At 42.7% G+C, this 21,890-nt stretch overlaps 1 protein-coding gene across 5 annotated transcripts in view; it reads right to left on the minus strand.

The window, feature by feature from the left end:
- The window catches only part of LOC120558955 (solute carrier family 41 member 3), a 30,334-nt gene extending 10,897 nt beyond the window's left edge, over positions 1–19,437 (minus strand). Inside the window, exons 1-7 of one of the 5 annotated variants that reach the window (XM_039800341.1) lie at positions 19,211–19,437; positions 15,729–16,084; positions 3,886–3,993; positions 3,086–3,157; positions 2,641–2,785; positions 1,944–2,090; positions 768–912 (exon numbers count right to left, since the gene is read on the minus strand). In XM_039800341.1, the coding sequence (XP_039656275.1) occupies positions 768–912; positions 1,944–2,090; positions 2,641–2,785; positions 3,086–3,157; positions 3,886–3,993; positions 15,729–16,040 (929 nt within the window). In that variant the 5' untranslated portion in view covers positions 16,041–16,084; positions 19,211–19,437. The other 4 variants (XM_039800343.1, XM_039800342.1, XM_039800340.1 and 1 more) reach the window with 4 other exon arrangements.
- Positions 19,438–21,890: the final 2,453 nt, after the last annotated feature.

A 21,890-nucleotide genomic window follows, 5' to 3' on the forward strand; every position in this document is an offset into this window, starting at 1 on the left:
TGTTCTTTTATTCTATCCTATTTATTATTTCTTGTAATTTCCCGAATTGGGATCAATAAGGTCTATCTAATCTAATCGTATCGTATCTAATCTAATAATTACAAATCGATGGCGTGCCCCAGCAGAGCCCTCTGCGTCGCCGCGAACCCCCCTCCGAGCCCTCCACCGTAGCTCGACGTGCACCTCCAAAAATGTGGAACTTCGCGTCGAGGCGACGCAAACCACAAGGACTGTGATTGGTCAACTCGTCCTGTGTGTTTATAGTCGGTGTTTCAAGCAGCCTACTAGTAGCAACATAGGAGTAGCACCATGCTAGTTCACTGACATAAGCTCTGCAAATAAACTCAGACATATTCAGGTTACAATGACGGGGTTATCCGTTTGTAAAGTGTCTATATGTCAGTAACCTTTTGAAATTAGCACTTCGCCAGCAAGCAGTACTTTGAGGGCAGTTGTGCTAAAGTTTGCTTGCTAACATAACATAAACTGGCTGCCAGACACCTCGCAAATAACCTCAGACTTATTTTCTGGTTACAGCCCTCTAGCGTCATGGCGGCGAAACGCACCACGACGCAGAACTCCAAAAGGGTCTCAACGCCGTAGGAGCGACGGCCGATGGCGTAGCTACGGCGTGGAGTTGACGCAGAAGCATAAAACAGCCTCAAGTGTCTTACTTCATATTAATCACGGCTCTATTGAAATATGAAGTTCCCTGTACAATTATGTATTCATTAATAGTTAAATAAAATAATTAAAAGCACTTTTACCTGCTAATGGACATGGCTACTATAACAGGCTGCCAGCCTGAGCGGAGGACCTCGCTGATCTGAGGGCTCTGTCGGGCCACCACCACCCACAGCGGGATCAGAGCCAGGAAGACCAGAATCACCACGGGCGACAGGTACCATATATCTGTGGGACAGGAACACACACCCTCTGATATACTACTTATAGCGACAGTCAGCAACAATGAATGTAAAAAAACCCAACTATACTCTCAGAGAAGCCTTGAATTATGCAATAATCAGCACCATCAATAGTTGACACTTAACTATGCAATGATGTACAACAGGTTAACACAGTAAAAGATGATACTGTATATGAGTCGTTATATTACAATATTGCTATGGCCACCAAAAGTAGTACTGTAATGTTAATTCAACACTTTCTTTACTACAAACAAAACATTTCATTTCATGAGCTTTGCAAATGTAGTATTTATAGCAAGGCCTTCATGAATTTCAAGTTATCCATATTTATGTGAAGTTTGATCAAGTTTTATCCTACGCCGGACTATAAAGTATAAATGCAAGATACACATTTGGAATGCACCCACTCACACGTGAAGAAACACTTTCACAAACAGTGAAATTAAATTAAAACAGACCCTGGAACAGATGAGGGAAAGGTCACTTACATAAAGCAGCTTAAAAGGTACTGTGAATACAGAAGACAGTAGGAACGCACACACACAAGCAAGCAACACTGCTATACTATACACACACACACACACACACACACACACACACACACACACACACACACACAAAAAAAAAAAAAAACACACACACACACACACACACACACACACACACACACACACACACACACACACACACACACACACACACGACGAGCTGTCTGAGAAAGAAACCGGACTTTTGCTGCCATCTTGTGTTTTGGTTATCAAGCATGACAAACGCAACAAAAAAAAAGATGTTGTGCATACTACAAAACAAAGACATTCACATTTCCCACTTATTGTGAAAAAAAAAGGAATAAATCCAGATGTGAGTTGTTTAGTTTAGTTGTCGTATTCAACGGGTGCACACAATCTACAAGGAGGCACTTCTCTGACTACAGACTATATGTTACAGAGCCATAAATCCGAGCTGAGGTTTAGCTCATCTCCTTCTTGACTCCATGTCGCCGTGTTTCCTCACCTTTATATTCATAGAGTGTGCTGCTGACCCCGGCCAGCAGGGACAGGGTGATCAAATCACCCAGACTGGCAGCGATGGGGGTGGCCACGTTGTCGGGGTTGATCCCCACCTTCCTGGAGCCGATGATCACTCCGATCATCACCAGGCCTACGGAGGGGGATGGACCACGGACAGACAGGAAGAGGAGAGAGATGAGTTAGTGTGAAAGGACAGAAACAGAAAATAGGATGATGGAGAAAAAAAAAGCAAAGCTGTCATCGGTTTCAACCAAGGCAAACGAAAAAATGTATATTAATAATTCCGTGTGTTATGAGAGAGAGCTTTTATCGGGGTTACGAGACAACATGAAGCAGACGAAAGCTTTCAGCAGAAACATTTAGCTTTTTCTGTATTAATAAAGACAACTTTCAGCGCATCAACCAGCCTCACAGAGTGACAGCTTGCTGGAAAAGAGGAAAGAAGACAACAACAAGCTGCGTTTAGATCTGAGCAAAATAAGTTAAGAAAACTGAATCATACAGAAATATAAAAAAAAAATGACAGAGTAAGGAGACAAAGACTGGAAAGTAAACAGTTTTGTTTTAAGAGTTTTACAAATTGAAACTTGTGTGTAAAAATGGAGCCAAAATTGGAAAATACTGTAATAGATTTATTCAACTTCTGATGGAAAACAACGATGGCATCCCTGGTCACTCACCTAAGGAAAGAGCAGCTACAAAGGCTGTAGTGATGCTGCTAGCACAGAGAACAGCTGCCTGGTCCAGTTCAATCCCCCCTCTAGAAAATGACCCTAAACACACAGCTGCCACTGCCGCGAGGAAGCCCACCACTGTCGCCTGAACCTGCAGAAAATGAGACGGGACGTTATCATGAGATACAATTAGGGTACAACAATGAATGTGGCATACAGTGCGGTGACTTTTACATACGGCTGCAACTAACTAAGATATTTTCACTGCTGATTCATCTGCTCATTAGCTTCTCTATTAAACAGTTAATCGTTTGGTCCATAAAACATCAGAAATTAGACCACCGACTACTACACATACCTAAACAAAGTATCCCAATGGTTATTTTGATCCTTCTTTTTGCCTAAACCAGCGACAATAGTTAGCTATCTGAGTTTACAGTAAGTACGTTACCTGTATCAGTGCCAGATTGCTGCACACCATGGTCCATTGTTTATCAGGGTCGTCCATTTGGCCTGTGTTGGCCTACAAACACGGAGACACCGGCAGTCATTTTAATGAGAATGTGTGGGGAAAGGCAGCTGAAGACATTAAAAGGGGAGAAACCGGGGGGAATGACATGCAAAAAAAAAAAGAGTCATATCAAGGGGGCAGACAAGTAGACAATAGGTGTAAGTTAGGAGTTATGAATCAAGTTTTTTTGTTTTTTTTTTTTTTTTACAGCCTGGGTTTTGGGTAATGCTTTAGAATACAGATGAAAAATCATAGTGCAATTATTTTGAACATACAGGGTACAGATGGAATACTTACTGGGTACCAACTAAAACATGATCTCAATATCATTCTGAATAATTGAACTTGTTGCATTATATGATAATGCCTAATTGTACTTTAGTTACAAGAAACCACATAGGAGTTGAATATAATCTGGTTCAGTTTAGATTGAGCTGAAAAACAAACATGATAATAGTTTTGAAGGGTATCATATGATATCAAAAGGTTCATTAAAAGTGTGTGTGACTTTGTATAGAATCAGTGGTGCATAATAAATTGTTTGTAGGGTGGTAAGATTAATTTGTAGGGAGTAGTAAAAGTGTTCTCTTGAATAATAACAAATATATAGGGCTTGATGAAAGTGATATATATATATATATATATATATATATATATATATATATATATATATATATATATATATATATATATATATTGCACGAGGACCTAACAATATTTAACAACCTAGCTCTTCTTACAGCAGTGGAGAGTCGAGCAGCCAGGGTCATCTCCAGGTTTCCTTTGAGTCCCACCAGCGCAGGCACCAGGATGAACACTTCTGTTATCACCTTAAACACCGTCCAATGCTGGAACACACACACACACACACACACACACACACACACACACACACACACACACACACACACACACACACACACACACACACACACACACACACACACACACACACAAAACACACTTCAAATAAAATGTTGTATAAACACTTAGAACGCATTGCAGACAAATATAAATACACTGAATTACAACTCATTCAGTTCTATAAAAAAATCATCTCTACCTCCACAGATGGACCCCTCTGAACCATGTTCCTTACTGATGCTGTTAAATAAGCACATCACATATTCTAGACTAACCCAGTAGCCTACTTCTCCTGTTTCCACCGCTCTGAGCATCAGCTGACGCCACACCATACTGCAAAGGTTCAGTGGGTTTAGAAAACGCACAGTTCACGGAGTCTGCCTCATATTTTCTGACTACAACTCCAGTTGGCAGGTCCGAGATGGTTTAGATCTTTAAATAGATGCACATATAAAAGAACAGCACAGCTGCCAAGAGCAGAGGGATGCGGAGCAGGGGCAGGGGCAGGGAGGGAGGGAGGGAATTACAGATGGGAGGAGAAACTGACAGAGCAGGCCGAAAATGGAGGAAGGAAAGAGGTAAAACAAAAAGGAAAAGGTGTCAGATAAGAAGTTTTTAAAACATTTCTCAGGGGAAAAAATGTCATAGAAGCACAAATACTCTAAGTGATTCAGTTACGAAACAAACAAACAAAATGATGAAATAACATTGTTTAACATTTCCATTTTTGGTAGCCTTTAACGATCACTATTTCTTCACTGTGGGTTCAACATCACCATCTTGACAGCTTTTCTATGGGCCGTTGTAGACGGCCCAAAATGACATTAAAAGACAGTGCTGGTGGATGTGGATGTGTAAGAAACCAATTTACAATGACATTAGTACGCTCATGGGCAAACTGACATTTATTTTCGCATTTATAAGGGGTGTCCTCCGCTTCAAATCATGCCACCTTATTGTACAGTCTGAAGGTGTGCGTTTGAAAACACCAACAGCACTGACAAACTGGGATATTAAATCCCACAGTTTCTCTCTGTCACGTTTGAATTCCTTGCCTTAGGCAAATGTTAAACTTTATGAGCGTGTTTGCGCTGTTTGTGGCTCGGAGGTAGAGTAGTCCCCCCCGTAAACCACAAGGGTTGGCGGTTCAATCCCAGCCCAGCATGACGTGATATTGTGACTTCGCTTAAACATACACGCCACTTTCCTAAAGCCAAGTGACGCATTTTGAGCTATCCGCGTGTATGTCTACACTCTATATAGCGGTCGGCAGTCTGCAACGTCACAGCGTTAACATAAACGCCACGTGGCACTTTCGAAAGCCACGTAGAATGTTATCACGAGGCTATGTGTTATCGCGAGGCTATGGTTTAGGAAAAAAAGAACTGGTTGGGATTAGGAAAAGAAGAATGGGGTTGGGTTTAGGAAAACAAAAAACCTGGAAAGGAAACATCAAATGCGGGACACAAAGCCACACGCGGGACGCGATCCCCACTCTCCTGGGTGAGAGTCCTGTATTGTACCCATCCTCCACCCCGACCAACACCCCTACGCGGATTTCCGCCCTTTCATACTACTCGCTACGGCGTCAATTCACATGCAATCGCAAGGTAATGTAAGTCAGTGGCGGCCAAACAGGGTTGGTAAACACGCTAAAAAAACAGTATGCGTCTTGATAACACGCCAATAATGGCATATGAATTGGCGTGTCATACACCACTTCATGAGATCAGTTAGCTGAGTAAGACACTAAAACCCCAAGTTGTTCCCCCGATGCTGTATGTAAAAAGCTGTCCACAGCATCCTAACACTTAGGATGGGTTAAAATGCATTAAAATCATTTTTACTACATTTTACTGTGTGTATGTGACTGTATGTGATTAAGAAATAAAGTTCGTTGAAATATCTTTTGTGAATCGGACCTTGAGACGGGGCAGATAGCAATTGCAACTGATAGATACACAATTCCTGGTGCTATCAGTGGCCACAATCCATTCCATGAATGTCATGTTTAAGAATAAGTGACAAAAAAATGTTTATCCAGTGTCCTTTTTATCTTTTTAAATATTTTGAACCTGCTTGATCAGGTATCTATTGTGCCTTTGTTCTTTAGCTCCACCCACAAACATTAAACACAACCAATGAGATCACTCCTGACTCCTCAATTGATCATAGGACAGCAACTTGGGAGGGAAAGTGGTGATGAGGTTTAAAACCAGGCCACCATGAAGGACGGGGAGGGATGAATAAGAGTATAGTGGTGTGCTTTTTGTGTGTGCTGGTGTGTGTCTATTTATACACATTGCTCTCAGGTTCTGGACTGATAGGTCTTGCAGAAGGCTGTCATGTTGGGAGGCTATCTTGGGACATGGCCCACTTCTGCCCTGATACTGCTGCTGCTGCCGCTGCTTGAGTGTGATGGGCAAGAAGCCAAGATAACTAAAAGCCATTTGACTCTTGATTTCTGGAAATCTAGAGCAGCATAGTGTTATTGTCATTATAATTGCAGATATTAATACTACTCACTAGAGACATCATTATTTTATCATTAGCATGAGCACAATACTTATGTTCAGAACAGTTCAAGCTACAGTTTAGGCTAAGACCATAGCCTAATGTAAGAAATAGGCCTATTTCAAACAGTGTGGCTTTCTTTGACTGCATTTCTACGGACTCTACTTCTGTTTTTCTATGTCACCAAGATATCAAAGTTTCTATAGCATCTCTCTGGCCTACGTTCTTTCATCCTCCAACCACTTATTAAATTAACCGTCCACTTTTATCCCAAAGCTCTCCTTTTCCTCCGCACATCTAAATCTGATTCGGAAAGCTCAGAAAGGTGGATGTAACACAATGCTCCCTCTGTCGAATTAACAACAGCACCATCAAAACAGGAAGCAGGACTGTAAAACTTCTGTATATAAAGTAGCTTTTCCATCTAGCTGCATCCATCCAGCCATCCATCCATCGATCTGTCGGCTTGTAAGGAAACACTGCCCTCTATGATTCCAAAATGATTCTGTCCACAAATGTAACCATCATCAACCACAATTTTTCTTGTAACTCGCCCCACATGTATTAAAAGACTCATGTGGTCAAAGAGCTGGTCAAGTCATAAAGATAATAATATAAGATAACATAATTCATTCATTCATCCATACCACTATGACAAACCGTTTGTGTCGATGTAAAAATGTGACGGAACTCATTTTTCCACAGTACCGCAGGTACCGTAGGATGCAATTCTACCAGACCTGACGGGGGCAGCACAAGTGCAAGTGTTCTAGTCTGCCATTAAATGCTGAAAAAAGAATGCCTACCAGCATATAGCAATAGCTTCTCATCTCCATAAACACCTAGGTCTGATGGCCTGACTGCAATAGCCTCTGGCTTTACTGTATATCTACGACAACTGCTTTCACAAGTTCCCCTGGAACTCCCAACATGCTAGCTGTGTGGTGATGCCAGGCTTCAGAGCAGAGGGCTGTGGGTCCAGAAGACTGACGTTCTCTCCATATTATATGTAAATCTGGCTCTCCTTGCCCCCTCCCCTCAATGCCAAAAAAAGTGACAGAAAGTTGAAACTGAAGAAAATCAAAGATTAAAAAAAGATGACAATCTTTTTGGTGTCCCATAAATGCCTTAGCCATGGCTAATGTGCCATAACCATGTACTTTCTCTAACCTTAACATACTGTATTTTCCATGCGCAGTTACTGTAGTATGTTAACAAAAGGCACTGAATGTAATCCAGGGTTTTACAGAATGGTCCAAAATCTATGTTTTGTCTGGTAATCGGTTTGTGACTGCATTTAACATAGAGAACTTTTTTTGTTTAATGTTAAAAAACAGGTTATCGTATTAGCACTAGTGTTGAAACAATGCAGATGGTACCCAACCATTTTCATCTAATAATCAAAAAGAATTCCACAAATGATTTTTCTAAGATTTCCATACTTGTATAAGGTCCATAACAATACCGGCGGAGACCATCCCGAGCCCTGACACCAGGTACGGCACCATAACCTGGGCAGCAATGAGCCAAGAGCTCTCTGGTATGAACCCATGTTCTGATCGAGTCAACTTCCACGTCACGCCGCGTAACTTCTTTCCCTGGTAGCGGAGCTCCAGCTCCAGACGAGTCACCACCATGTTGAACAAGGGGTTACTTAATCACTTAGTTCAACGTACAGTTATCCCATGGTAAGTGGATCTGCAATCCGAGCGTAGAGGAAAAATCTGTTTCTGACGTGTCCATAAACTTGGTTTGAGTTTCACCTGTCCTGCGAAGTGAGCAGGGTCGAGTGCTGGAGAAGAAGAAACCAATCAATGTTGGTGTCCTTGGTTTAAAAAGGGCAAGGGCACATGTTTGAAGAACGGAAAGACACTTTCAAAGGATTACAAAGAAATGGCTTTTCTTCAATCTATCGTGACAGTGAACAAGTAAAACAAGCAGCTCATTGTTCACCGTTTTTATCTTCTGGGGAAAATTGAAGAAAAAAAAGGTAATCAGCTCCTGCCACGTCTTCAGATGTTCAAAAGTGAAAATCGAGTAAAAACAAGTGAGAGATTGTCACTTCATTTTCCATTTGTTCCGATCAATTGTCTTTTCCCCCAGATAAAATCTAAGTCAAAGGCTTTAACTCCGACGTGATGGCAACAGAGCGCGGCATCTTTGGCCCAGTGGTGAGTCAGCAGCGATGAGGTATCCATTTGTCAGTATCACTGGGGAACCCAATCATTACCACCATTTCCTTACTCATAGGCCATCATTTTTATCAATAGCACAGATCCTCGACTTCTGTAGTCAAAGTCTATCTTTATCAAATCTGCTTCTTTAAGTAAAGCTTAGTAAAATGGCTTATAACATGCACACACGTTAAAGAGCTGACAATAAATCTGATTTAGTCCAGTTTCTCTGATCTACTCCAGAATTAATTTGATGTAGTTCAAAGTCTTTTGAATGGAGTTGAGTGTTTACTGGATCTAGTCCTTAATCCATTTGATTCAGTCTGATATCTGCTTGTATCCTGACACCTGAATGATTGAAAGCAGCAAAAAGACGAAGAATAGTCCAAAAGGTCTCGAGAGTTAGAAGCTGCAGGATCCCTTTATGTCTTTGTCAATCCAGCTCCTCTGTTTTGGCCCGGATCACAATGAAGGGGGAAGAGGAAAAAAAGAAAGAGCTCTGTAATGTCAATAAGAGATCCAAGGGGTCCACTGACGAGATGCAGCAGCAGCAGCCGGCTTCTGGCAGACTGGAGTGCTCCTTTCCTCCTGTCAGCATCGGGGTAGTCCTGCTCGCTCCGCTCTGCCGTGACGTAGAACAGAAAGAGGCAGGGCTGTCTGCACTGCCCGACAAACCGGCTTAACACTCACCCTCTATTTCTTGCTGCGTGTCTGCCTCTTACCTCCCTCTTTCCATGTGACTTCCATCCCTCTGTCGGCCGGTCTCGCTGCGTTTCTCCCTCTCTCTCATCCCTCTTTTTCTAATCTCTCTCCCTCTCTACATCGTGACTCATTCATTCTCTCCCTCCGTTTCCATTACATCCATCTCTAGCTCGGGTCCACCTGCTACATTTGCACGTTTGCACTGGGATCCTGTCACAGTTCCCGGTACTGTATCTCCTTCTGTTCTGTAACCCAACTTGTAAGACCAAACACACACACGTACTGTACCGTGTGACTAAAACATTGCCCTGGCTTTCAAGAAGCTTCCTAGGATTTAAAAAAATATTTATTTCAGAGCACTTTTCAGGTCCCATAATCTACAAATCTCTTGTCTCTTACATGCAAACGTGCTTCTACAATGCAGTAACTTTTTCTTTTGAATGGCGGTCATGGTTATTATTTTCCTTATTATTATCAAGTCATCAATTTGATTCCCATTTCACTCGTAAAGGTCTTTTGCATCCTAATTGATTTTCCTATTTTCCTTTACTCATAAAGACATTACGAATCAAACTCTGTCACTGGGCTGTTACTCCGATTCTCCACCGGGCACGTCTGTGCTGCGTTCCGGTTTTGTTCCGTCCTCCGCCATGCGCCGTACCACACCGGGAGCGTCTCAGAAGCGGAGCGTCTTGCTGCCCGACTCGCAGAGTTCACTGTCTCTACAAGTACTTTACAGAACAGTCGCGTATTTATTAAACTAGTATCTACCTTCCACTTCAAGCACTACTGTAATTAAACTCCATGGGCCCTATTTTAACGATCTGAAACGCAAGTATGAAACGCAAAACGCAAGTAGCTTTGTGGGCGGATCTCGGGCGCTGTTGCTATTTTACCGGCGGGATAAATGAGTCTTGCGCCCGACGCAAATCTAAAATGGGTTGGTCTGAAGTAGCTAGGTGTGGTTTGGGCGTAACGTGCAATAAACCAATCAGAGCGTCATCTCACATTCCCTTTAAGAGCAGGGCGCTTGTTCCATGGCGGATTGCTATTATGACGGCGGATTTGCCTGGCGCACGCCAGCGGGAGCTGGGAGATGGAGATGGAGCGGGAGATGCGGCAAAGTAATAAATGCCCGTCTTGGCTGGGTGGCGATGTTGCTGCGGCCACTCGGGCGCATCTCCTCAAGTCTGGAGAGGATTGCTGCAGCAATGGAGCGTGGGCCTCCAAACGCACCACCTGCTCCTGTTGTGCCCCTTCCTCTTCCCCCCACTCCATCTCCGTCCACCCGCTCCACCAGGAGCGCATCGCGCATTACTCCCGGACCAGATTCCGCCGGAGTGTCCAATCCCACCGTAGTTCAACATCACGTCTCCTTAAGTCCTCTAATATTTCCTAATATTTCCTCATTTATGTCATCAACACATCCATGATTCATGGAAATGTGTAAAACACAACAAGCCACAAAGAATGCTGCGACTTGTTGAGGACTGTAAAGTGCCTCCTGATCTATCCAAACACATGAAGCGCATTTTCAGTAATATTTTCCTTTGTAATTATGTATGGTTTTCAAAAATGGGAACTGCTGTAGATGAGAGAAGTGTATGCGCGTTGTGCACACGCTACATTATGGCCAAGCATGCGCCCCTAAAATAGCATCTGAATAACGCGCTACTGACTTTAGACTAGCGCCACTGACTTTAGACCAGGTTTTTCCTGGTCAGTGGCGGAATTGTTTTCTGAAACTGCAGAATAGCACAAAGTAACGTTTGCGCCTGAACACGCCTCCTCTTTTCGCTGAACCGCCCCCGGGAGCGCAAATACATTCCCTAATTTACCGACGTGCGTCTGTGGAGGGAAAAGTCCGCTGTGCGTCGGGTGCAAAATAGGAATGATACATGCGTCGGTGTACAAAGGCAATTGCGCTGAGTGCAAGATAGGGCCCCATGTCTTCTCTTTTCTGGTGTTGTCCTGATAAAAGTGATCTGTGATGTCTATTATGTTTTTCCAACTCCAAGGTGAATCTCTCGTCGTCCGTGGCGTTGTAAAAGAGACATAAACGATATTGGGGTTGACTTGAATGGCAGCGATTGCTCACAGGGGTCGCGCCGCATCCGGAACGCAGCGCAGACGCGCCCGGTGGAAAATAGGTGTTAGGGTTTGACTCCAAATCTTAGTGTTTATCAAATCAATGCATGATGATGCAGTTGTATAATAGTAAGCAATGGAAAGCAGGCAAAAAAAAATACTTCCATTTCTCTACCTCAGAGTGTATCTTATTTGCCTAAAATATGGATGTATTATACATTTTCTTACTCCGAATAACCACGGTACTCCAGCACTTTAGTATTGCACTTTCGTAAAGTGTGGGGACTCACAAGAGACAGGTTAAAAAAAAGAATGGTCAAAATCGAAGAAGCAGAGGCCGGGACGTACTGACTTTTAGTCCCTAGTATGGGTCAAAACGTTGGATCCTACATTTCCCACAATGCAACTCAATATCGAAGACATTAAACAACGACTAACTAGTACTCCTCATGAGTACACTTAACTTCAGAATCATGTGATGTGAATGGTTGTATTCTAAGACCTTTGATGAATCAAAGTCACAAATCCAGGAAGTAAACAAGCCGCCATTACTGCAGTGGCAACTCACTTTTAAACCTGAGCAATAACACTGACGTATGAAAAGATTTTACTGTTTTAAGGCATTGATCAAGATATCTGTTGGAAATAAGGTCATTGAAATGCTGTTGAAATAAAGTCTATAATTTAGCACACAAAATCCACAAGCCTCTGCTATTTCACTTAAATTCAACTCCATTGAATCCTCACATTTGCATTTCAAGCAGCATGCCAACTAAGGACTGACCAGGGACGGCTAAAACCGGTGTCTCCCGCAAATCTCTTGCTAGCTGGGGCCAGGTACAGCTCTGCATATCCCAACGGGCAAAATTCCACATCAAATGATGTATTTAGTCGGATAACAATCTGATAACAATGCAAGAAATCATGGATTGATTTGTAATTATAAGCTAGAAGCTAATAGCAGCTGGGTTGAATTGCTACACAGAACTTTCCCATCCAGCTTTTAAACTGCGGGCAGAGCCCCAGTGTTCATGTGGGACTGATATGAGCAGACTAATCTTCACCGTAGCTGTTCATTCCATTCTGATTTTATACAAGAAGAGCCGTATGTATCACTGTTGATGCACCTGTGTACGGTGGTTGTGTAATGGTGTTGTTGTTGTGTTATCTTTCTCTCACCTACACAGCCTTCTCCTTTGATTACGTGTATGCAATAAATTAAACATAATCTTTGGCCCTCCCACACTCTTGGTCTGTGTTGTAACAGTTTGGCATAATAATTATTTGTCATAACAATGCCCCGGGCTTCTGGGAGGCTGACAAACTATGAACACTTTTAGTGTGATAATTTGGGGGGGTCAAAAACCCTGAACAAACCCATTGGCAAACTAAGGATGTAGGATGTAACATGTGGGATATAAGTTGAAGCTATGACAACAGGAAGTGGTTATTTAGACAAGATCCACAACCACTACAGGCTACAGTAACAGTCCTAATTGCAGATAGTGCAGTGCTCTTGTCTTTATCTCCTTTCCATTCAGATAGGCTACTCTCCATGTCCTTCCCTCCGTCCCCTGTGCTTTTACAACACGGCACTGAACCAAAACTCGTGACTAATTGTCCTCCATCAGACGCAGGAGGGTACCAGATACTGTAGAGGAGAGAGTGGAAGAAATAGTGATGAGCAATGGATAGAGCGAAGGGAATAAGCTGTGTGAGGATAGATGTGTGTCTATCAGTGGAGGACACAGGGGAAGAAACAGGAAACAGCACATCATAAAGCACACAGCAGTGCGTCTGATTTCCCTCTGCCCAGCTGGCCGCAGACCAGATGCCAGGGACGCCAGGCAGAGGGTTAAAGACACAACGGGACCACACACAAATAGAGAAGGCTGAGCTTTAACAGCAGCTGAGATAAGATTTCTAAATATCCAAATTCAGGGTTTTCCCTGTCATTATATACACTCACCTTAAAGATTATTAGGAACACCTGTAAGATTTCTCATTAATGCAACTGTCTAATCAATCAATCACATGGCAGCTTCTTCAATGCATTTAGGAGTGTCGTCCAGGTCTAGACAATCTCCTGAACTCCAAACTGAATGTCAGAATGGGAAAGAAAGGTGATCTAAGCAACTTTGAGCGTGGCATGGTTGTTGGTCTCAGACGGGCTGGTCTGAGTATTTCACAATCTGCTCAGTTACTGGGATTTTCACGCACAACCATTTCTAGGGTTTACAAAGAATGGTCTGAAAAAGGAAAAACATCCAGTATGCAGCAGTCCTCTGGGCGAAAATGCCTTGTTGATGCCAGAGGTCAGAGGAGAATGGGCCGACTGATTCCAGCTGATAGAAGATCAACTTTGACTCAAATAACCACTCGTTACAACCGAGGTATGCAGCAAAGCATTTGTAAAGCCACAACACGCACAAACTTGAGGCGGATGGGCTACACCAGCAGAAGACCCCACCGGGTACCACTCATCTCCACTAAAAATAGAAAAAAGGGGCGACAATTTCCACAAGCTCACCAAAATTAGACAGTTGAAGACTGTAAAAATGTTGCCTGGTCTGATGAGTCTCGATTTATGTTGAGACATTCAGATGGTAGAGTCAGAATTTGGCGTAAACAGAAAGAGAACATGGATCCGTCATGCCTTGTTACTATTGTGCAGGCTGGTGGTGGTGGTGTTATGGTGTGGGGAATGTTTTCTTGGCACACTTTAGGCCCCTTACTAACAATTGGGCATCGTTTAAATGCCACAGCCTACCTGAGCATTGTTTCTGACCATGTCCATCCCTTTATGACCTCCATGTACCCATCCTCTGATGGCTACTTCCAGCAGGATAATGCACCATGTCACAAAGCTTGAATCATTTCAAATTGGTTTCTTGAACATGACAATGAGTTCACTGTACTAAAATGGCTCCCACAGTCACCAGATCTCAACTCAATAGAACATCTTTGGGATGTGGTGGAACGGGAGCTTTGTGCCCTGGATGTGCATCCCACAAATCTCCATCAACTGCAAGATGCTGACCTCTCAATATGGGCCAACATTTCTAAAGAATGTTTCCAGCACCTTGTTGAATCAATGCCACGAAGAAATAAGGCAGTTCTGAAGGCAAAAGGGGGTCATGCATGGTTTTAGTAGCGTGTTCCTAATAATCCTTTAGGTGAGTGTAGCTATTATATTAGGTCGAGGATAAAGTTAGCAGTAACATTATGGCTGTGAACGTAGCAGTGCTGTCTGTGTACATGAGGTACATTAAAGGTGCACTATGAGTTCCTGCATGACGTCACTTCTGTTGACGTTCCAAGTAAATACCAAACAAAACAGAGCAAGCACGCCCCTCCCCCCTATGTTTCCGTAACTGTCATAACTAACAGACTAATAGCCGGTACACACCAACCAGACGGCCGACCCTCGGCAGAAAAGCCAGTCGAAATGATCAGTCAAAAAACTGCCTCGGAACACTGACTTGAGAAACGTAATACGTCTCCATAGCAGCAGGCAGCACTACTCTGTATTGTTGCCCAAGAAATGAAAACCGGCAGCTGATTGGACGAACGCGTCACATGGGTTTGTTTTCTCCGGAAATTCAAAGCCCGACTGTTATGGCGGCTCGTTCAGAATACGATCTCATATTGTACTAAAATAGTTCACTGAAACGTGTTTCTGAAAACATTTTAAGTGAGAAACAGGCCATGCAGCTGCTGAATCTGTCTTCATTTCAGATCGACAAAGGTCAGTTTAAAAGATTTTCATCAGATTTTGAGAGACTCGAGTCACGCTCATTCCGCTCGCCATTTCCGGGTGAGTCCCGACTGCCTTGCCGCCGAATGAACATGTCAGGTCGGCCAAAATGAACGCCGACAGCCCCCCAGACTGACGACGGCACGGGACACACCGAACAGATTCGAGTCACTGACCTCGCCAGACTGTCCAACGGCCGATTTTCGGCCCTGTGTGTCCCGGCCTTAACTGTCACTAGCTTTGTATCAACTCATTTGGCAATGGCTTGAATGTAACAGACATTAATATAAAAAAAGTTACGCACTAAAGCTTTGAATACAACGCAATAAAAGCATCACTACTGGTTGAACATGAATTATAAGAACTTTGACACACAAGTTATTGAAGATGTATCCACATATCTATATATAAGGGTGTAATTGTGCACACTGTCGGTTCAATATCTCCACTGTCGGTTCAACCATTCTCATGGCCGAGCACTCACCTGTACACCGTCCAGCACCATGCCGGCCATCACCATGCCCATCCCAGCCAGCAGGTAGGGGAAAAGCACCTGAAGACAGATAGCAATGGACGACTCCTCTTCCACTTTGGCAACGGATACTTTCGGCTTCTCCGCCGCCAGCTTTTTAGGAGGAGGCTGGAGCACTGGGGGTAAGATGAGGTCATCTTGGCCGTCTATGGCGCCTCCCAGGCAGGCACTGGGACTCCCACCCGGGCTCTTCCCCTTGGAGCGGGACTTTTTGTTCTTTTTCCTCTGGCGGGTCTGTTGTGGTGGTTTATCCTCACCGGGCATGATGGCGCTGGTGGCTGTGACAACTTGGGCGGTGTTGGCTTAATCTGGGGATACAGAATGAAATTGGGCATTAGGTGGGTCGGGTGCTGTATGGAGCCCGTAAACTGACAAATAGCAGTAAGGTTAATATACATCGAGAAATGGTACAATCAGTTAAAAACTTGTGAAGTAATAGTGTAAAAAGAAATACAAAGCTTAATAGTCTCTCGGAGGGTTCCGTCCTTACTAGGGCTGGGCAATATATTGATATTATATCGACATCAATATATGAGACAAGATATCGTCATACATTTTGGACATTGTAATATCTTGACATGACACAAGTGGTCTTTTCCTGGTTTTAGAGGCTGCATTACAGTAAAGTGATGTCATTTTTCTGAACTTACCAGACTGTAGCTTTTCTATTATTTGCCTTTACCCACTTAGTCATTGTATCCACATTATTGGTGATTATTTATCAAAACTCATTGTGTTAATATTTTGTGAAAGCATCAATAGTCACACTACACACCACAATATCGACACTGAGATATCTTGTCAAAAAAAATAAAAGAAATATTAGATTTTTTTCCATATCGCCCAGCTCTAGTCCTTACATACAAAATGCAGATGCTGATTTCTCAGAATACTTTTATTATAAGACTTTAGCAGTGTTTAAATGCAAATAATAACTTGTCGTTACTTTTACTAAGGCTAGTGTATGTGTATATTGCTTACTGTGCTGGGCTTTCAATGGCCCAGCAATGGCTTTCACATACAACAAAATCTAATGTCTAGTCTCTTGTGTAAACACAAACTTTGGTGCAGAACAGAACATGTAGGTCTACATTGATACAATCACCAGTTTGCCTTGTGTAGCATTAACTGTCAATCTCAACGGCCTATGATCTATGGTCAGTGTAACGCTTATCAGTTAAATTTTCTAAGCACAAACGGACATTTGGAAAAACAGAAAAATGGGTTCCCAATATCCAATTTTTCATTTTGTTCTGCCTTGAAAAATTAAAAAAATTGGATCTTTAAACTGTTTTTCCAATTTTCTGTTTTTATTCAGAGGATCAGAAATTTAGAAAATTACAAAATTGCATCTGGGCTCCAATTATTCAATACTGCAATGGTATTCTTTCCCTCGTTCCACCTAGCTACGCCCCGCCACCCACTCGAAACCATCAGTTGCAAGCACCTCTGACCCCGAAGTCTATCAGTTTTTGGGGGTTTTTGGTCCATATGCAGTTAATGACCTGCATATTCCGCAAAGTAGAGGAAGAGAATACCATTGCAGTATTGAATAATTGGAGCTCAGATGCAATTTTGTAATTTTCTCAATTTCTGATCCTCTGAATAATAACAGAAAATTGGAAAAACTTTAAAAAAAAATTTAATTTGTCAAGGTGTAAAAAAATGAAAAATTTGATATTTGAACCCATTTTTATGTTTTTCCAAATGTCCGTTTGTGCTTAGAAAATTGAACTGATAAGCGTTACACAATAAATGGATGAGTATCACAATTAATCATCTATCATTTCAAATAATTACACTTAAGATGCAAGTAGGCTTTTAACCGTAAAGTCAATACTAGAATATCCTCTTTGAAAGCCTGTATTCTTTAATATGCATGGCATTCCCTCATTTGAAAGCTGGTTTTATTTTGCATGCTAAAGACGACTTCTGCACAATGAGACCATGTGTGGCTGTAAAAAAAACGATGGGCAGCAGCCCATTCAGCACCCACCCTGTTTACATCATGGATTGGTGAGCTCCACTCAGTCTATCCGATTCCGAACCAATGAGACTGCTATAGCATACTGCTTAAAACGAGAAATACAAATATATACACACAACATCGACGACAGAGTCCCGAAATCCCGCGAACTGTCCAAAAGTATCTCAGGTCCATTAGATATACACATCAGAACAATAAAATATAGAAGAATATCTTCTGCTGACATACATGCCTGGACTGCTGGATGCCATGTCTACATACCATAATACCACTGCCCCGGTAACCACGGTTACACAACTTGGCGTTTTCTGATTGGATAAACACTAAAGTAACTATAGTGGCAACGTGTAGCCCCGCCCCCCTGTGGAGAAAGCGAGCAGCTGCAGACATTTGGGAAATAATATCAATGAATCTCAAATGTTACATCACGTAGGTATTGTGTTTTTATTATGATTAATGTAGTAAAATATAAATGCACTTTTTCACTCTGCCATGATAGGACTTTAAAAATATAAACGTATTAGGCAAGGGGTCTAAATCTGTTCATTTCATATCGACGCCCAAACAGAACGTAGCGTATGATCAATTTCAAAACTCCAGGCACCAAAATGATTAATTGTTTTTATTCAGGAATTCAACTGTCTGTCATGTCTGCGCTTTAACATCAGCAACATCCAATCCAGTCACTCCTTCTGGTGGCTGCCTGCGCTTATAACATGAATTTCAAAACTCCGCACCAAAATTATTTATAATTTTTATTCAGAAACTCAACTGTCTGTCTTGTAAACCCGAAAATACAAATAAAAAAAATCATTAAAATCATGAACTCAAGTGATGATGGGAGCTGGCTGCAGGACGACTCAATTAAAAACCACCATGATCAGTTTTTAATGTCCAATCAGACTATAACTACTCGAGAAATCTGGTCTTGAGACTTTGCTGTAATTTTCGGGACAATTAGGACAGGATTCGGGACAACTGCTTGGATTTCGGGACTGTCCCGAATTTTCTGGTCACCCTATGTGACCAGACGTCCCGATAAGATCATATTAACAGTTTGATAGCTGTATTGTAGACTGTGTTACAATGACAGGGACAGAATCAGAACATGTAAAAACAATCATGATAATTATTTTGCTGGAGGAACCCACTGGTATAGTCCCCAGACCCCCCCTAGGGAAACCGTTGTAGGTATTAATGAGACAACATGAGTGAAGTCAGCAATGCACTACACATGGCTGCTCTGCTAGCCTATTGCAGTTTAAGAAAAAAAATCTGTGGCAAGCATTGCTCGTGATGAAGACACATGCTCAGGCAATATGCACTCATTAACTTATGGTTGAAAGGAGCATTACTGCTGTAGTCATTCTTGGGCTACCGTGAACTGAAATAAGCCTTCACACACAGTGGAGAGACGTTTCTATAATCGTTTGTATATCGTCCTTACCTTTGCCTCCAGAGCTTTTGAGGGTGAGTGTGTGCACAGCTGAGGTGAATGCGATCTCCCAAGAATAACTGTGTATGCTTGCTATGTTGCTGTGTTATGTGTTTGAGTGTAAATGGCTGTCTATATTAAGGCATTTTTGTAGGCCTACATACAGTATGTTGTGTATTTAGTTCAGTAGCCTATATATGTGTGTGTTTGTGTGTGTGTGTGTGTGTGTGTATGCAGTATGTGAGTGTACAGTGTGTGAGCCAGTAGGCTACGCATGCATCATGGGGCACCGTCTTAAATTTCATGGCATTGGCAGATAACGATATCCCCCCTCCTGTCTCTTTCCATCTCTGGTGGACTGGTGACAGCAGCAGGCAGAGACAACACCTTCACTTTTTCATTCATGGAAATAATATATTTTACAACTTAATAGATAACTCATTGCCCCACCCTTTAAATGAAATATAATTTCATGAATAGAAAAAAAAAAAAATCAATTCAGTAGTTAATATTCATTTGGATTTTTTCAGTAATGAAGCCTGGCTGTACAGTGATGATTCCTGCTTAGGCTACATGAACAGAGCAAAGAAATATTCATGAGGTTGAAGTGGGTGAAGCCATCCCCACCCTGACGGTGCTGCCCCCCCCCCCCTCCAGTGAGGAGCTGCTGCAGGGGGAAGGCCCCTCTCATGTGCCTGGCCAACAAGGGCTTCCCCTCAGACTGGAGTCTGGCCTGGAAGGTGGACGGAAGCAGGAGCCCTGAGATGCTGGAGAAGGACAGCCACTGCAGCACCCTGCAGACCAGTGGAGGAAGGTGGGCTTTGTGACCTGTGAGGTCACCCAGACGCTCTGACACTGAGGAGAGACCAGTGTGACAAGGGACAAGGGACGTCTGGTCTCTGACATTAAAGACAAAAATATAAATTCAGTCACTTTTATAGCAAAAAGCTAAATATTTTAATAGATCCCTTAGTTTTTTTTTTCCCCTTTGTTTGTTTGACATTTTGGGTCTCTGTCAGTGAAATAATGTAGGAGGTATAGTGTCTTATCCAAAAAGAGATTATTAAACAAAAAGGGTCACTGATTTAATAAAATAAAGAGTAATTTTAGCGACTGACTAGTCAAGTATTATGTGCAGCTAATTGTCAGCCTCTTACATGTCTGGCAGCGTGTTAACAATGAGCAGGTATCCATGTAAGAAGCCTCGTAATTATCACACTACCATAACCATGGCTGATGGCAAGAACAGGTATTATTTATTGCCAAACCTGTGCACGAAAGGAATGACATTAAAGGAAATTTCAGAGTTGGGATGAAAGCTCAGTATAGTTAAAGGTTTCAAAATGTTGACACGATCACAAGGTGGACTGCCGGCAGCAGCCATTTTAGATTTGCATCAACCTGCAAAAAAACATCAACATGGGTAGCAACGTGAAGCAGTCATCAACATAGAATTTGCTACGATTGCATTTATAGCTTGAGGGCTAAACTGTTTCATGTTGTCGGTAGCACATGTAACTTGGAGATAAAGTTTCCTCAAATGGATGCAGTGCCATTCTATATACCACCCTGTTCTGACAATAGTCTCCATCAGGCCACCAGAGGAACTGTCATGTTTCCTCAAAGGTCCAACACAAAGTCAAATCAACAGTTACCCGTCGTTACCGTTCCTGAACTCAAGTCCCCGGCGTGTCTTCCAGTGGTGTCCGTTTCCCGTGGGAGAATTAGAGTCTATGTATGCCGCCTTCCTCCCTTCGTTCCTTCCTTTTTTTCACCTTAACCATGATGTGCGGTCCTTCCAGTCCTGTGTTTTTTCTTCAATAGCCATTCTCACAAACATCATCAGCAAACTAATATAGTTAAGCAGATGTCACGGTTTCAAAGTTTGTTCTTCAACCTTAAAGTCTTCCAGCTTATGCAGATCCTGAATCCAGCTCGGCCGGCCTTCAGCACAGCTGTAATGTCACAGGTCTGTTGTCCGGTTCTCCGAAGGTCCAGCACAAAGCCAGGTCATTAGTTACCGGCCCTTGCCGTTCCTGACCTCCAGTACGCCGTCCGTTCTCAATTTGGGTCCCATCTCCGTGGGAGAATTAGAGGCTATGTATGCTGGCTTCCTCCCATTGTTTCTTCTCTTTTTCCACCTAAACAATGTGTGCATCCTTCCAATACGCTGCTTTCCTTCAACAACTATCCTCACACAAAACAGCAAACTGATGTAGTTAAGACGTCATAGTTCTCAAGTTTGTTTTTCAAGCTTGAAGTCAGGCTTATTCACATCCTAAATCCAATGTATCCATTCTTGCACAATCCAGTCTGGTACCGTGTCATCAAGACACATTGTGTTCATTTTGCTCGGCCTACCGCTCATCTTTCATGTGGCCTACCTCTTGTCCGGCTCTCCAATAGGTCCAACCCACAGCGAGGTGATCAGTTGGTCACTAAAGTTTAGCAATGGACTGGAAGGACCCACACATCATGATTAAGGGGACGAGGACTGAACAAAGGGAATAAGGCAGCATGCATAGCCTCCAATTCTCCCACAGAGAGGGGACCCCACTCAAGGACCTACACGGGACTTGCATTCAAGAACGGCGAGGGCCTGGGGACCCATTCCTGACCTCAAGTCCCTGGGAGGTCCTCAAGTGGGGAACAGTCTCTGTGGGAGAACTGTAGGCTATGTATGCTATCTTCC

Source organism: Perca fluviatilis, chromosome 5 (genome assembly GCF_010015445.1).
Source record: "Perca fluviatilis chromosome 5, GENO_Pfluv_1.0, whole genome shotgun sequence".
In the NCBI taxonomy this organism is placed as follows: Eukaryota; Metazoa; Chordata; class Actinopteri; order Perciformes; family Percidae; genus Perca; species Perca fluviatilis.